The 17,576-nt window shown below is 43.8% G+C and overlaps 1 protein-coding gene across 3 annotated transcripts in view; it reads left to right on the plus strand.

The window, feature by feature from the left end:
* The first annotated feature begins 8,969 nt into the window (after positions 1-8,969).
* Positions 8,970-17,576, plus strand: part of LOC142790847 (GATOR1 complex protein NPRL2-like) — a 30,299-nt gene continuing 21,692 nt past the window's right edge. Inside the window, exons 1-6 of one of the 3 annotated variants that reach the window (XM_075885379.1) lie at positions 8,970-9,124; positions 9,197-9,288; positions 9,439-9,607; positions 9,677-9,785; positions 11,519-11,655; positions 14,960-14,980. In XM_075885379.1, coding sequence (XP_075741494.1) covers positions 9,035-9,124; positions 9,197-9,288; positions 9,439-9,607; positions 9,677-9,785; positions 11,519-11,655; positions 14,960-14,980 — 618 coding nt within the window. In that variant the 5' untranslated portion in view covers positions 8,970-9,034. Of the gene's footprint in view, positions 9,125-9,196; positions 9,294-9,438; positions 9,608-9,676; positions 9,786-11,518; positions 11,656-14,959; positions 14,981-17,576 lie in introns of those variants that run through there. The other 2 variants (XM_075885380.1, XM_075885381.1) reach the window with 2 other exon arrangements.

The raw sequence follows: 17,576 nt of genomic DNA on the forward strand, positions 1-17,576 counted from the left end.
TAATTGTGGGCGGTCCGCCTGATATCATCAGGATCATTTCGAAAATGTTCTACTGCGGCACTTGTGTTCTTGTGCATTCATCTTAATTACTCGGTAAGTAGGGCACTGCTATTGATAATATTGTCGTTTTAGATGTCATACATTGAGCTTTCAATCTGACGTAAATTGCAATTCGGTTTTAGGGTTCCTTTAAGCGATTGAGGAGAATGCAAGTGGCTCCTGCCGCGAACTCCTTTTTAAGGTTCACGTGGGTACATGATCTTTCAGGTCATTTGAAGCAGACCGTGGTTTTTACTCACCTTGGGGACAAATTGCTGAAAAACCGGACACTACAGACCACGTTTTTCTTACATTGTTTCATCTAACAGCTATGAATATATACGGATATTGATATCTTTATACGCAACTGTGTTTAAACCTGATATCTTTATACGCAACTGGTTTCGGCATATATATGCGTTGCTGTGTGAAGAATAAAGTAGTTGTTAGTTTGGCGTCAATCTGTTTCTTTCCTCGCCTTCTTTTTTCCTTTTTTCCGTATTGTTTGCGCCAAAGAAGTTAACTTCTTTTTTGTGTAAACCACAAAGCTTGTTTTAAACGAGAAACGCCCGAGAGCGCTAACTCAGACGTGCAAATACCGCGCGCCAGCGAGCGGTCGCGTCCTCTGCAGGCTGTATCATAAACTCTTTGAACTTTTTCGCCTCGTTCACGACACTAGGTAAACCTTTCTAACCACTATATATATAGGCAGTGCCTCTTCTATTCAGATGCCTGCCGCATGAGAACGAAAACAGCTTCCACACCATTTTCCTTTTTCATTTTCAGTTAGTGTCCGTCGCTAGCGCCACTTGTGGCGGCAAGTGCAAACACTTGGCATTTTGCATAGCCTCCGAACTAATGAAGTGCATAAAATAATATTGTATAAAACTCTATGGTCATGTGTTTTGCAAATCTCAATAAACACTCGACTAGTAAATTAGAATATGATCATATTCTAGTTCACTATACTATCGAGTGTCGCGCTCTTACGTGTCACAAGTCACATGCTGGGCTCAATGATGTGTTGAAGGGCAAGAATCAGAACCTTCAGGGAAAGCTAGAGGATGAGATGCGTAAGATCCGAAAAGCCTCTGGGAGTTTGCATGTGACAATATGCACAGTCCCAGAGGTCTGGGGGCAGCCTCGTGGGATTGAAACGAGGGTAGTGGAGGCCAACTGTTTGATCAAGGGTATGAGCCGGCAACTCGGATACAGCATAATGGAGGTGAACCAAGACATGTACGAGCCCGGCGCTCACCCCTTTGCACAGGATGGCATTCACTACAGTGGTGCGACGGGCAGGAGGGTCGGTAACAGAATGGGTCGCAAGCCATAGCTTTTTTAGGGGGACCCAGAGCCCTGAGGCCAACAGTGTAGCCAAAGACGGACCTAAAGGGGCACAAATATTCAAGCTACATGAAGTCCGTGAGAAAAGAAATCGACGTAAGCACAAGGGCCGAGCTAAGTCAGACGTAGGCTATATTAACATGCAGGGTGGCAGGAATAGGTTAAATTGGGAAGAGATAGAAGAGCAGTTGAGGCAGGAGGAGCTGATGGTATATGGGGTTGTGGAGACACATTTTCGGGACATGGAGCAACCACCCTGCAATCCGGACTACGTATGGGAATATCGCAATAGAACAGAAGGCAGCAAAAAGGGGGGTGGAATTGGTGCATTCATACATAACAGCATGGGTTGGCAAAGAGTCAAGCAGGGATGCAAGGAACATCTATGGCTAAAAAGGAAAGTGGCAGGGCAAATGACACTACTTGGTTTTGTGTACTTGTGGACGGGAGCAAAGGCCAGAGAGGAAAACCAGGCAATGGTAGAGTGTATACCAAATGACAATCAGGAGTTAGGAGGAGAGTGCGAGATAAGCATACTAGGATATATGAATGCACACATAGAAGATATAGATGTGTATACTCACTCAACAGGCAAAATAATCATGGATATGCGTGAAAGGCATGATTTGATCATTTGCAACAGTACCGAGAAATGTGAAGGGCAAATAACATGGAAGGTAGGAAGGCTGCAGTCAACGATAGATTACGCACTAATGTCACATAGGATGTATGATAAGCTCAGGGAAATGCACATATATGAAGGTGGCTCCAGAAGTCTGGGTAGTAATCACAAACGTATCAAGCTAGGTTTTGGAAGAGCAGCGAAAGTGTGAAGGAGACCAGATGAGCAACTACAGGAAAATTTCATTGAGAAAGGCAAATAGAAATTGCTACTAAACAAATTGAGAAAGTAATCACTGAGGATAAGAAAAATGTGCGGACATACACAAATCTAATTAGACTGTTTCGGCTAGAGCTTGCTAAGGCACGTGAGAAGCCATCCCGGAAAAGAAGACACAAGCCCAAGAGTCGGTGGGATGAGGAAGTTAGGAGAACCATAGTAAAACGTCAGGAAGCCTCTAGGAAACACAGACATGCTAAGCAACGGGGTGAACTGACAGATGATGTTGAAAGAAAATGGGAAATCTTTCTAGACTCTGGAATGAAAGCATCCCTCCTGATCAATGAAAACATTAGAAGAAAGGGTGCTCAGTGGCTGGCAGAAGTACATAAAAAGGACAGAAAGGCAGCTGCGAAAGTTTGGAACCATCTAAACTCTCTAAGAAATGAAACAAATCTAGAGCAGAGGTTTATAACTACAGCTCAAGGTGCTATGCTAGAAGGGGACGAAGCTATTGAATATATAAGAACAAGGGTGACATAAAAATTTCAACAAAGTGGTGCCTTATGCACCACAATATACAGGGATGGATCAAGTGGCACAATGACTCCATTTTCACAGCGAGAGTGGGAAAGGGCTGAGAAGAGGGTTCCAAGTAGTACATCAACAGGCCCAGATGACATTCCAATTATGCTGATAAAGACATTGGGTCCGAAGTCTAAACAGACTTTGAGAGAGGCAGTGAGCAGAACTATAATCGATTGTGAAGTCCCTGCTGGATGGAAACTTAGCAGGATGAGCATGATTTATAAAGAAAATGTGGACAAAGATGACATAAACAACTACCGTCCCATAACAGTGACATCAGTGGTCTACAGGCTGACGTTGCAGATTATAAAGGAAAGACTGCAGGCATGGATAGAGGATGAGGGGGTGCTGGGTGAACTGCAGAATGGGTTTCGGAAACACAGGATGTTGGAAGACAATCTGTTCTCACTGACGCAGTGCATCGAAATAGCAGAAAAAGAACTCAGGCCCCTGTGGTTAGCATTTTTGGATATCAAGGGAGCGTACGATAGCGTGGTTCAAGAGAACTTGTGGGAAATACTAGACACACTGGGTGTAGAAGATGGAGTCACTAATCTTTTAAAGTAAATCTATAAAAGTAACAAGATAGTTCTAAAGTGGAAAAAACAGGTATCCAAGCCCACAGAGGTGAAACGGGGACTTAGGCAGGGGTGTCCACTGTCACCCTTGTTATTCATGATGTACCTACAAGTATTAGAGGCCAAATTAGAGGGAAGTGGACTTGGCTTCAACCTCTCTTTAGTCAAACGAGGAAAACTCATTGATCAGGCACTATCAGCATTAATGTACGCAGATGATATAGTGCTAATGGCCGACCACAAGGAAGATTTGCAGAGATTGATGGACATCTGTGTTAATGAGGGAGATAGGTTAGATTTTAGATTCAGTAAGAAAAAATCAGCAGTCATGATTTTTAATGATAACAAAGGTAGTGAGCTTAGAATACATGAAGTCACGCTAGAGATAACAGATAAATACAAATATCTGGGCGTGTGGATAAGCAATGGGACCGAGTACTTAAGGGAACACGAAAAATACGTGACGACTAAAGGTAGCATGAATGCAGCAGTGATGAAAAATAGGGCATTGTGGAATTACAATAGGTATGATGTTGTGAGAGGAATATGGAAAGGGGTCATGGTTCCTGGGCTGACGTTCGGCAATGCGGTCTTGTACATGAGGTCAGAAGTTCAAGCAAGATTAGAAACTATAAGCAACGTGGAATAGGTAGGCTTGCTTTAGGAGCTCACGGGAATACACCAAATCAGGGAGTACAAGGTGATATGGGATGGACATCATTTGAGGGCAGGGAAATAGCAGCAAGATAAAATTTGAGAAGCAATTGAGAGAAATGGGGGAGGGGCGTTGGGCTAGGAAGCTTTTCAGCTACCTGTACATAAAGAATGTCGATACAAAATGGAGGAAGCGAACCAGGAAATTGACTGGTAAATGCTTAGAAAACAGCAGGTGGCCAAACCAAAAAGAACTACCAATTAAGAAGGTGAAGGAAACGGGACTTAAATGTGGAGAATTGGCATGATTAGGCAGTCCGCACTAGAGATGTATCGAACTTTTAAGCAGGAAATTGCCAAAGAAAGGATCTATGATAATACTCGGGGTAGTTCTATACTGTTTGAGGCCAGGACGGGAGTATTGCGAACCAAGACATATTGGGCCAAATACGAAGGGGTAGGCAGAGTATGAAGTGTGTGTGAAGAGGAAGAAGAAACTGCTGAACACTTGATAATGTTCTGTAAAGGGCTTCACGCTATAGTTCAGGATGATGGCACAGAGTTGTTCAAAGCACTGGGGTTTAGGGACAGTGGGGGCAAAATAGACTTTAAGCGCGTAGACGTAACTAGAAGGAGGTTATCTGATTGGTGGCTAAGGCCAAGGCACGAGTGAAAATTGAACCCTTCACTGCAAAGTACCCATCCAGCTTTACTATTTAAAGGGGAAAAAAGATAAATCTAGTGATTAGTTCACTAAGTATTAGGGCTAGGTGGCGTTAGCCGCCGCCCAATTTAAAGGGTACATCCACATACATCCATCCATCCATCCAGTAAAAACGCCGTGATGATAGCATTGGTCGTGAGCGCCACCGTGAAGGCAGGGCGACTTTATATTCTAGACTCCGCTGGCAACACGAGCTATTCGTCAGGCATCTGAAATAAAGGAGGCGTTGATCTAGGCAACGCCGCCTCTATTTAGATGCCTGCCGCATGAGAAGGAAAACAGCTGCCACATCCTTTCTCTCCTTCGTTTTAGAGTGTTCTCGGTAGCTAGCGTCACTTGTGGCGGACGGTGCAACAACGCAACACTTAGCATAGCCACCAAAACTGTGGGGCACAGTTGCAGGTCTCAAACAACTCTCGACTGACGCGCCCCTATGGGCCGCAGATAAAAAACACTTCGCTGGTACAACGCCTTCAGTTTCCCGTGCCTGCCGGATGAGCGCGAAACGCCGGTCTTCTACGGCAGCGCTGCCTACGTAGGGGTAAGGGTCTTTGTACTTGGCCTTTGAGATTGGCAATTTTGGCGTTTGCTACTCAGAGGATGCCTTGTATTAAAAAAGTTGCTTGTTGAATGACGTCGTCACTTACGTAGAATTAATTATAATTACGTTTACGCTGTTTTTTTAAATCTTTACGTTATTTTTGTTGCATATAAGTTCCAAAAGCGTAAAAACCTATTTGAAGACACCCCCTACTTGAGTGGCGCCACTACTGTAGTTCCGACGACCGCTGCTTCCCAAGTGACCGTCGATAATCCGGCAGGCACGGGAAATCCAGGAGGCGATGGCTGGTACCGCCTGCTGCCGGGATGATAGGGTCAATCGCGAGCGCCAACGCACGGCGCTTGTTTAAAACTGGAGGCAGACGGTGTCCATACAAGGCCCTGTGATCAGACGGTGTCCATACAAGGCCAAGAAATACCGAGGGTAAGTGAATACAAGTACCTTGGAGTATGGGTAAATGAGAGTGATAGATACATGGAGGTACAGGAAAAAGCCTCGGCAGCAAAAGGAAAGAGGAATGCGGCAATAATGAAGCACAGAGCGTTGTGGGGATACAATAGGTATGAGGTGCTTCGAGGTCTGTGGAAGGGTGTAATGGTTCCAGGGCTTACTTTTGGGAACTCAGTGGTGTGCATGAGGGCAGAGGTGCAATCGGGAATGGATGTAAATCAAAGGACTGTGGGACGCCTCGCGTTGGGTGCTCACGGGAAGACGACAAACGAGGCTGTAAGGGGCGATATGGGGTGGGCAGGTTTTGAGGCGAGGGAAGCGCAGAGCAAAATAAGGTTCGAAGAAAGGCTAAGAAATATGAAGGAGAGTAGATGGGCAGAGAAGGTGTTCCGTTATTTGTATAGGAAGAGCGTGGACACACAGTGGAGAAAAAGAACTAGAAGACTCACTAGTAAATATACGGCTGGTATTGTGAGCCATATGTCAACAAAGAGCGTTAAGGGAAAAGTCAGGGAGGCGGAGAGGATTTACTGGATGGCAGCTATGGAGAAAAAACCGGCTTTGAGTAACTACCGAAAGGGCAAAAATGAAATAAGGAGGGAGGCATTTTACGATAATTCAAGGGGAAGCGCTTTACTGTTTGAAGCGAGATCGGGTTGCCTTAGAACGCGTAGTTATAAAGCAAGATTCAGTAAAGAAGAAGAACAATGCACATGCTGCGGGAAAGATAGGGAAACGGCGGAGCATGTTCTGATTGAATGTGGAGATATCCACCCAGGTGTACGTTTGGGCACGAGCCTACAGGAAGCCTTGGGTTTTAGGGACAACAATGGAAAGCTGAACACACCCGCGATTAAAATAAGTAAGAGAAGGTTAGAGTATTGGTGGCAGAAAATTAGAGAGAAAGGACAAAAATAAATATTGGAAAAATAAAATATGGACAGTGTGCCGTAAATGGCAGAGAACTTAAGCTGAAAATTTACCTTTTTTTCCATTAAGATAGAATTTATCGAAGTAGAGGCATTAGGCCAACATAAAAAAAAAGGAAAAAAGTTTTTTTTTTTTTTTTTTTGTCGAGCCTGGTGGCATACTTGTCACCACCCCGTTATAAAGGGGACGCTCATAGCATCCATCCATCCAGGCAGACCAACTCCGCTGGGAGCGCGAGCCATTCCTCAGGCATCTATTTAAAGGAGGCGTTTATCTAGGCAACGCCTCCTCTAGGAAGATGCCTGCCGCATGAGAAAAAAAAACAGCTGCCACATCCTTTCTCTCCTTCAATTTGAAAATGTTCTTGGTCGCTAGCGTCACCTGTGGCGGACGATGCAACAACGCTACACTTTGCGTAGCCTCCGAAAGAGTGATGCACAGTTGCAGGTCTCAAACAACTCTCGACTGACGCGCCCCTACGGGCCGCAGATGAAAAACGTTCCGCCCGCCGCCGTGATTACAGTGGCTAGAATAGGATAGTGTGATGAACGCGCCGACTAGCGCGTAACGCCTTGGGAGGAAACTGCCAGATGGCGCTGGCACACGTTTGCACGTCCCCAAGCTGGTGATGGGCTGCGCATGTATGAGACGGGAATCAACCACGCGCGCGGGCGACGCGAAACATATAAAATATATTTTGTTACTCGTGCATGGTTTCAAATTGCGACCGAGAAAATATGCTAATAAGCTTCTGGAATTACTGGATGCCTACGCGGGTGCACGACTGAACTGAAATATCGACAGGGCGCCGAAAGTGAGTGCGTTACGGCACTGAAACATTTTATTGATGTGAAATGGTACAAAAGTGGAATGATGGACTAGGTTGTGAGACACTGTTTGCAACACCTTCTACGGCGAACCATCATTTCAGGAACGAGAATCCCGAGTGGTATCTTAATGAAAACCTTTTATTTTCTGCACACTGGTCATACAAGGCATTTCCGAGTAGTGACTCACTATCTGTTTACAAAAATGCATACTTGATAATTGGTTGCGCGTCTTTTTTTTCCCCACGAAAAAAAAGTTTTATATTTCACAAGCACCCCACAGAACATTGTTTCCTTTGGATTGAGAGCTGATGACGCGCCTGGGCTTCAGGTACTTCTTTTCACGGGAAGATGCTCGCTCCTTGTGGAGTGCCTTTGTGTAAAGACGCAAATGGGTGAGCAGAAAAAAAACGTGTTCTCTTGATTGGTGAGGCTCAAACCATGTTGTGCGCAGCCCAGTGTGACATTTTTGTTTTGTTTTTGTTTTTTAATCAGAAAAAAGGCTGTTTCAAGCTGTCACTGTGAAGCTCGTTGTAGCAAAACCACTTTGAAAAAGAGATTTCAAGGGCGTCTACAAGTACGAAGAGCTTCACCGAAAAGCCTACCAATAGGCGTCCGCACAAGGGGGGCAAAGGGGGTGAGCACCCCCCCCCCTAGTCACCTGTGAGGGGGACGCTAAATCTGCTCTATAGATTGACTAGGCAGCGGGGCACTTTTTAAGCCATCTAATGGGGGGAGGGGCGCAAAATCTGCCTCATACACTGAATTAATAGGAAGGGGGCGCACTGCAACGAACCTTCGCCCCCCCCCCCCCCCCCCGAACGACAAGCACGCCTAAGGGCCTACCCCTTTCTATGCAAACCATTTCGCCGTTCACAGTGAGCTCGAAGTGCCGGGAGATGTACATACCTCTCGTCGAAGTGCAGCTTGCACACAGCCAAGTTTTTTTTTTTTTTTTGAAGCGGCTTGTCAGCGCGCGGTATCGCTCTCCGCCACTGCGCAGAGCTTTGTTCTTACTAACGCCGAACAACTTGACTTGTAGCCTGTAGTGCACCTCGGGACGAAGCAATGACTTTATTTTCGCGCATGAGAGTGCATACATAAGCATTGGTGTGAGAGTGCCACGGAATAAAAAAAAAAAAAACGTGGACGAACGCGCCCGACCAACCTGTCGGAAACGTGCAAACAACGTATGAGGAGAAGCCGCATGGGGGCGCGACTGCGCGCGCCCCCACGCGGCTCCTCCTCAGAGGCTTAAGTGCGCTCCGTAGGCGCTGCTTGCCGCTCATCACAATTTTCTATTCTAGCCACTGCAGCCGTGATGTTAGTGTCGGTCGCGAGCGCCACCGCGCAGAGCTTGTTTAAAACTGAAGGCAGGCCAACTCCGCTGGGAGCGTGAGCCATTCCTCAGGCATCTTTCTAGAGGAGGCGATGATCTAGGGCATGATCTAGGGCATCTAGGGATACTGCCTGCTTTCGCGTGCGTAAACAAACATGGCTCTCGGTACAGTTCGCGATAGCCCGATAAAATGCATATTTTTCTGCGAATTTCATCCAACGGCTGGGCCGAAGATAATGTACCAGGTGCGTGTACGCATTCAACTGTGTTATGCATCCTGTTGCTGCCCAGTAATATGAACTGATTGCTTTCGGCAGGTTCCCGTGAACTACATCAGTGAAGAAACGTTTAGTGCCATCAGCGTCTACCTCATACCGAAGCCCGAGCTTCAGCACAAATTGATCACTGTGTAAGGTTTGGGTCTTCTTTTACAAGTCTCTTGCATATTGAGCGTGTCAGGGAGAGACTGAAAATTGGAGCAGTTAGCTTCACGATAATGAACTGCCGTGAAAGTGATTCAGAGTAACTAAATGACATTTACACACTACCGACTTTCCAGGAACATGTGCGAAATGAAAGTGATAGGCTATCCAGTGGGGATCGACAGTGCCGAATACGACAGAAACAGACTTATGTTTAATCTCTGCTTCGTCTGTGATGCCAAAATGCGCACCATCCAGTACGAGCCTATCGTGAGAAAGTTGGCCAACTACCTTACGACCCTTGAGGTAAGCCATGCCACTAATTTCAGTGAACGTTTCGTGAACTGAAACGATTGCTTGTTTGGCCCAACGCAGCAAGAGACTAATTTTATCCGCAATGACGCCAAGAAGTGCCAGCTGCCGGAGATCATGTCGAAAATCCTCCACGACTTGAACATCAAGCGGAGCTGTTCAATTCCGATAAGTATGCCTTATATTTCCTGGTGGTTATTCTTTTCTGTCGTGTTGTTGCCATCCTTACTGTAGTATTGTGCGTCGGACGCGACGCACGGAGAGCACAGGGCACGGCGCGAAGCGGCGGCCGCAAAGAAGTATGCAGCAGCCGGTAGCAAAACTGGAACTCATTTTTATATACACAAGCATCACTATATACGCATATATACAACGCCCCCTAGGGGTCAGCCAACCGGTTCCAAAACTGGAACCGAAACCCCGACACCACATGACCCCCCCCCCACCCCTCTTGAATTGAAGAACACTTGAGGGTCCTACCAGCTAACACATTGCCTAAGGATAATGAACATGTATACAGCATACAAAAGTACAACAGTATATCAGGCAAAGACGAATACACAATAGAATAAAAATGTACAGTATACACAGACAAGTAAGGAAATGCACCTCTCTCATTACCACAGATGTCTATCAATCCCTGCAGATCTTCCTTGTTGTTGGCTATTAATACTATATCATCTGCATATCATCTATGTTATCGGCAACGACAATGACTGTTCAATGTGTTTTTCTTGCTTGGCAAAAAAGAGGCTGAAGCCGAGTCGACTCCACTCCAATTTGGCTTCTAGTTCATGGAAATACAGCATAAATAACAAAGGTGACAAGCGACATCCCTGTCGAAGCCCGAATTGTATCTCTATAGGTTCAGATACCTGTTCTTCCCATTTGATAACTACCTTGTTTCTTTTATAGATATCCTTTAGAAGATTAGTTATTTCATCTTCCACATCTAGTGTGTCCAGTATTCCCCACAAGTCTTCTTGAATCACACTATCATGAGCCCCTTGATATCTAGAAATATACATATGTAAAAGGCCCCTAGGGGCCAGCCAACCGGTTCCAAAACTGGAACCGAAACCCCGACACCACATTTACCTTTTTTTTTTCTGTTCAGATTCTTTGTTTGGAAACGAGTTCCATGACTGATGGTTGCTGAAAAGTGATGTTTCTGTAGTGAAATCAAACTGTTATGATATTTATAGCAATATAGTGATTTTGTAAGCCTTCCTTTTGCTTTTAGTATTTCATAAGGCATGCACATGCTCACTCATAGTTGTTTGGCCATCTTATATGACAGATTACCAATCATCACTGTTGCTGAACATGCATATCCAACTGTAATTTAACAGAATGACATAAGTAACATCTGAAGACAATATAGTTAGGACATCTTAACATTCTTGGAGCTAAAACAGGGACAAATAGGGAGGTAACGGTTCCTTCCTAGCCGTAGTTCTTAAACAGGAGTTAGTATAAAGAAAGAAGTGTTTCAATTTAGCAGAAAGAAAGAAGTGTTTCAATTTAGCAGAAAGAAAGAAGTGTTTCAACTTTTGGTTTCGCTAAATTGAAACACTTCGTCTTCACAAGGCCAGACTTCAGCTTCAAGCTTTCATCTGACTTCAGTCAGCGGATTGTCATAGAAACCTTCAATGGCCAGTGAAGAGTTAGTATCCTCACAAGATTTTGAAGCTAACATGCTCCTTATAACTGCGAACACTGTGCTTATTAATTGACTAAAAAGGCATTTGTGATTGGAAATCTCAGTTTTGAATATTAGTCATAAACTGACACCTCCCACCCACTCCTTCGCAAAGCTAATGGGGCAGTCCTCTTATGCTAGGATTTTCTGAGAACTTATCTTGCAAGAGCAGGGCTCCTTAGCACGGCATGGTGTTCTTTCAGATGAATCAACTACAATTTACCTGAAAGTGACCACGGTGCACGAAGCCCCTCGATTGGTGTCGGACCACGACGTGCCTATCTTTACAGCTAGTCGCCCAGCTTGCACGCCCTCTCAGTGGGACCTCACCACGCAACAAGTAAATTTTATTTGCCTGACTCGTGCATGCCGCTGAGGCAGTGAAAACACTGCATCCACGTGAAAGAGCTCAGCTTTTATCCTGATGAGGATGGAATCCAAGAAGGCTCTTTCTCGAACCAAAGCTAATGTGACTGCCTGTATTTAAAGGAGTACTGACACCATTTTGAGGTGCATATTTTGTGTCTATGGTGTGCACTATCAATGCTCTTCACACACCGGAGCAACACAACACACAAAATATTTTACTTTGATTTGAAAGTTTTCATCACAGAGTACCGGCAAGCTAGTTCTACCACAGTGGGAATCATCCTGACGAGTAAACACAGTTCCACTGAATTTGTGAACTCTGCATCGGCATGGAGCCTCAATCACAGAAATGGTTGTCGGGGTCAGTGGGTGATAATTCACTAATCATTGTATTTGTGAACAAACAGCAAACAGGCAGCTGTTGTGAGTATTTCCACAATTTGCAGTCTTCCCGACGTCAGGCTTGTGTTTAGTCTGTTTGCACATCACTGCATAGACTGCCTCTTGATACCTAAACTGATATTGGTGTTTTAAGGTAGTGGTGTTAAACATATATTAAATTTATTCCCAATTTTGGGGTCTTTGACACCAGTGTTTTGATTTAGAGCTACGTTCTGGAAATATTTAAAATTCGTGTCAGTACTCTGTCAATTTCCAATATGTGGCCTGATGAGTTCAGTACCTGCTTTTTGCTGTTAATGGTAACACTCAGCACTTTCCAGAAGGAACCTTTTGCTATGGTGGCAATTATATGGACTCTCCAGGTTCATTTTTGCCATTGCCCTGCGGTTACATATATGACATCTGTTGCCTGCGTTCTCTGCGCAAGTGAGAGCCTGCAAGGGTAGCTCAAGCTAGGGAGAATGATGCATGAAAGGTTGTCTACCTTGTCTGCATACAGGTGGTACAATTTTAGCAAGGATTGCCCACACCAATGTACTGCTGTGTTTGCATTGAAGCAATGTACTGTATCAAGGTTGCTTATTCACACCACCGTTTTATTCAGTTACGCCAGGTTGGTTGTTAGAGGAGTTGGTTGGGAGGGGGGAAGGGGGCTTACAGCATACTGTTATTTGTCACTATCACCATCTTGTCTCGTTCTCATGGATAAAGTGTGCCTTTCTTATAGTATAAAAAAAAACTGCATGGAAAACATGCTGTCCAGGAAGTCGTAAAGATGAAAATTAACTAAAGGTAGGGCGATGCTTTGATAAGGATAATGTTCCCATGACAATCAATCAATTTATTATCATGTCATAAAAGGATGTTACAGGGAGTAAAATATACAGACGAGGTTCCCAAAGTACAAGACTGCAACGGGACCCTCGACAACATGTAAGGACCCTCGACAACATGTAAGGCTTCGTTCAGATGTCCTACATATCGGCCAGACCTTTGAGATGTTACAGACACCTTTTACTGCACTGAAATTTGTATTGTCCGAAAAAAAATTTGAAAAAGTTCTACATACTTGTATTAGCAATTACTGATGATGTTAGATAGTTGTCAGGTTTCTGAATGTCAGCATGGGCTGCATTGCTTATGCACTAACACTATCATCTCCATACCCCATCAGGATGCCTGTGCTAAAGATTGAATTTACCACATCTAGTGAAGCAGTCTTCAGCTACCTGTTGATGCGTCAGGCAGCCTTGCAGGGTTGTGTTGGGTTCACTAAAACCCAACTAGCATTATAAGATGTTCTTGCGGTGGGGCGTAGCATAGATGACATAGCCATGTCAGTGTACCTAAGTAACCTCAGATATCCAGCAGGCATACGACAGCACATACACTTCGTATAATCCGAACAATCATCAAATGTCCACGAATGTTAACCGTACGTGCAACGGATGTACATTGAATGTACAAACATAACAAATTTGTACAGTTGCTCGACATCAACATGGACACTGACAGGTTCCTTCAGAATATATATATATATATATATATATATATATATATATATATATATATATATATATATGGCACAACGGGAGCGTTGTCAACAAGGATAAATATATTTATAAATAAATATATTTATCCTTGTTGACAACGCTCCCGTTGTGCCATATCCCATACCTTCACGAAGACTAACTGGCCCATTGAATTATTACTCCCACTATATATATATATATATATATATATATATATATATATATATATATATATATATATACATACATATATACGCATCAATGTTTGGTGTATATAGCTAGTGCATATTCAAAAAAAAAATCTTTCATGTGAACAACGTACCCTCACAGCCTACTCGGAGGCCCGTCTTTTTTCTGCAGGAACTTTTCTGGAGCAAATGAATTCTAAAAAAAATATGAAGTCCAAGTGGGCTGTCAAGAGCGATTGAACGTTTATTATTATATATCAAGCTTGATTGCCATATATCAAGCTTTATTGGCTTCAAGAAACGACAATAAACAGCTGGTAGTCTGTGCTCTTTCCTGTCTCCCTTGTTTTCCTTCAAGTTTGTGTAGCAAATCAATTTTTCAAGTATGAACCAACTAGTCTGCAAAAAAGTATTGGCTAAAGTACATCGATTGTAGTCATGCTCACAGTGGCTTTGACCAGGTGTTTATTGATGGTGATTTGCGACAAATAAAATTGCTTACTAGCAGGACTTTAGAACACCTCGTGTAGATGTGTGGGGAATTGATACATTGCAGGAAGGTTGAAACTTTTTTAAAGCAACTGCATGTAAAGGTTGGAAATTTCTTGCCATGTTTATGTTCTCTATTTCACTTCTAATGCAAACAAAAGCATGGCAATATATGGTAGCACAAACTTTACTTAGGAGCATTCCTATCCTGTAGAAATTGTGTAGCTGTACTCCTTAAAAAAAAGCAACAGTGCATAAAAGCCTTTTTTGTTAAATTGCTACCTTTAATTTCATTCATGGAGCCTTAATAAAATTTTGTTAATTTGCTTTGGCTGCAACTTGGCATTTGCCATTTCCTTATTGCATGAAATTCCACAGGGTGACTCAAATTTGCATATATTAGTCCCACAAAAATTCCCAATTTACGAAGCCTCGCAGCATCTGTGTCATGGGCACATTCTTGCTGTAGCAGTGTTGTCCTTGTGCAAGCAGCTTCTTGTTATCGTGTGCAATGGTGTGATGTCTGGCTTTCTTCTTTACATGTCCTGATGTGTATGGTGCAGTGGCTGCTTATTAATGCCCCGTTGTGTGTGCTCTCTTTTTTCTTCCCGTGCCCACCCCTGTAATTTTTTTATTATTATTATATTCCTTAATGGATCATCAGTGGGATATCACAGCAATGCAGGTAAGGCATGTCACATCTGGCTTTTGGTCTTGCTCTCTGTTAACAACAGCCATGCTAAAACACATCGCTACAGGAATTGGAGTTTTCAGTGTTTACCGATTTATGTTGGACCAATTTTACGATTTCACTATGGCTGCTCGCACCGTGTTACCGAACAGTCCCAAGTATATTGGATGTAGGGCCACTTGCTGCTTTCCCGTTTGCAAGTCTGGTGTTATTTTGTGGAGGGAGGCCATCATGACAAAAAAGGGCTGTATCTGTTCTTTCGTCACCTGGCTGCACGAAAAAGTGGCACGTTAAGCTGACGGGGGGTTATTTGTAGTATATTGGTGCGCCTTTCTGTTCATACCAACTCACAAACAGATTGAGTGGACAGGTTTCAGGAAAAACTCTCAGGGTCTCTGATGCATTCACTTGAGACGACTCTAATGTTAAAGCCATCTTCTTTTTTATTCTCCATCAATGTATGGACTCTCTCCACCACCTTTTGAAAGTTTTCTGCACTTAACATGGTTTCGCAAGATTGGAGGCACCCACCTAATTTTGCATTGCCTCCGTGATCAGACCACCTTTCATCAAGCAATGATGCCACGTGATGATGTCGTGTGGCCGTCACTGATGTCAAAATGATGTCACAATGATGTCACAAATTGTGGTCATCGTGACATCATCACGTGATCACATCTTCACGAGTTTCATCACGAGTTTCAAGAACTTTTTGAGGCAACGGATTGTGGAGGCCATAATCGCAGATACTAAGATCATGCGAAGATCACTTGGAAAAGTGTTTTTAGACCTTTTATGTAGACACCAACACAAAAAAAAAAGAATTGCAGCTGAGATATTCTGAGGGATTGATGCCTGTGTACACATATGTATCATTTACGAATAGCAGGTACACCTTGGCAGGCAATATTTACAAACATGAAAGTGCATGATCAATGCTATACACTGCACTTCGTAATATTGAAACCATCTACCTGATAATCACCACTAGTGACCTGATAATCATCGTCATAGTGACCCCCTACTTCCAGGACATCAGGGCCGAGAATCAAGCTGGCGTGGCTAATATGACAATTCACCATTACGCTCTTGCCTTGCTTGCGGCTATTGGACGGCTGCATGCGAGTCCATGACTGTGGTGAACATAGCTCAAGAAAGTCGTTGCAACTGCATGACGATAGTAATGATGACAGCACCACACATGTGGTAAACAAAAGAACACAAGCAGACAACAGATGTAGTGCAGAAGTGCATCAGAGTTCTGTGTGCTGTTTCACATGCTAGAAGTAGTAGTTGCACGCGGTGTCTTGTTGTGCTCAGAGCTATTCCAAATTGAAGTTGAGACTGCTTGATAATAAACGGACTATTAATATTCTGTGAGACGCTGCAGCTAGTGATATCCCCCAGCTACATATTCAAAAGAAAAAGAAAGCACCTGGCCAAACTTTTTGTCAGTACCCCTTTTAGAAAAATTTCCACTGTAATTAGTTGCTGCCTTTCGTTAATCAAAATTTTTTTTCTTGTACAGTAAACTTAACTAAACATTATTGAAAAAAAATATTGAAAAAAAAACTTATGAACAGGAATTCGGTAGATGTGAGTGCACAATTAGTGTTGCGTTCCAGCTGTTTGGCAACATTGTGGAAGCAAAGAAACATCGTTTTTAAGCAGTTCGATCTCGGTGATTCATCTCTGTTAGAGAGGTGGTCATTTGAACTTGAAGCAAGTCTCTGGCGGCACATTATTCAAGCGTTCTGCAAGTCTGTGGCCTCAGTACTGTTCCGGGGCAGACACGTGCACGTTAGCAATGTCGGAATCTCCTATGGTTTTTCAATGGAGTGCCCTACATTTACATTCATATGTGGCTGCAGCTGTGTTAGTGGACTAGATGGCATCATCTTTGAGGCCCTTCCTGTGCACTTACTGGCAATTGTTGCCCACCCGACGGTGCCGCCAAAGGTGAACGGGGCTCAATTTCCTATGTATCCATCTTGTACATTATCCACTTTAGTGAGGCACATTCAATTGCTTGAAAAAATTGCGATTCGTGATATTGTGGCACTTTTTATCGCGTGGACGTACCGAACCCACCAGTACATTCCTAGTGTAAAGAAAGCAGACGAAATGTATAGTAACTGGGCACTTCAGCAAACTTCACAAGCCTGAACTCACGCATGAATATGTCCAGATGTTTGAAAATGATGCAGGGCATGTGTACCGACCTTCCAGGTGAGTCAGGTGGGCAGCCGCCTAAAACCTAATTCAATGCCTAACAAGATTAAAGCTCACGCACGAATTTCGAGATGAGTGTCTCAGGGGGCAACATTTGTTGCAGTGCAACGCGTTCCATCTTTCTCATTTGTGTCGAGAGTTTCGAAAGCTTTGTAATGTTAAAATAATGTTGCGGAAGAAGGACCAAAAACGGGGGTGCGCTGCTCACTGAGTGGAAGACAAAGCGAAGGAATCAGTGGAGGACAAAGTAGATATTCCACAAGGTGGATACATAGAGAATAACGGCCTTCACTGAAAGCCTCGATATTGCATCTTGCAGGCTGATGCGTATGACTACGATACTCGCTTGACTTATTTT

This window comes from Rhipicephalus microplus, unplaced genomic scaffold (assembly GCF_043290135.1).
Source record: "Rhipicephalus microplus isolate Deutch F79 unplaced genomic scaffold, USDA_Rmic scaffold_133, whole genome shotgun sequence".
Classification (NCBI taxonomy): domain Eukaryota; kingdom Metazoa; phylum Arthropoda; class Arachnida; order Ixodida; family Ixodidae; genus Rhipicephalus; species Rhipicephalus microplus.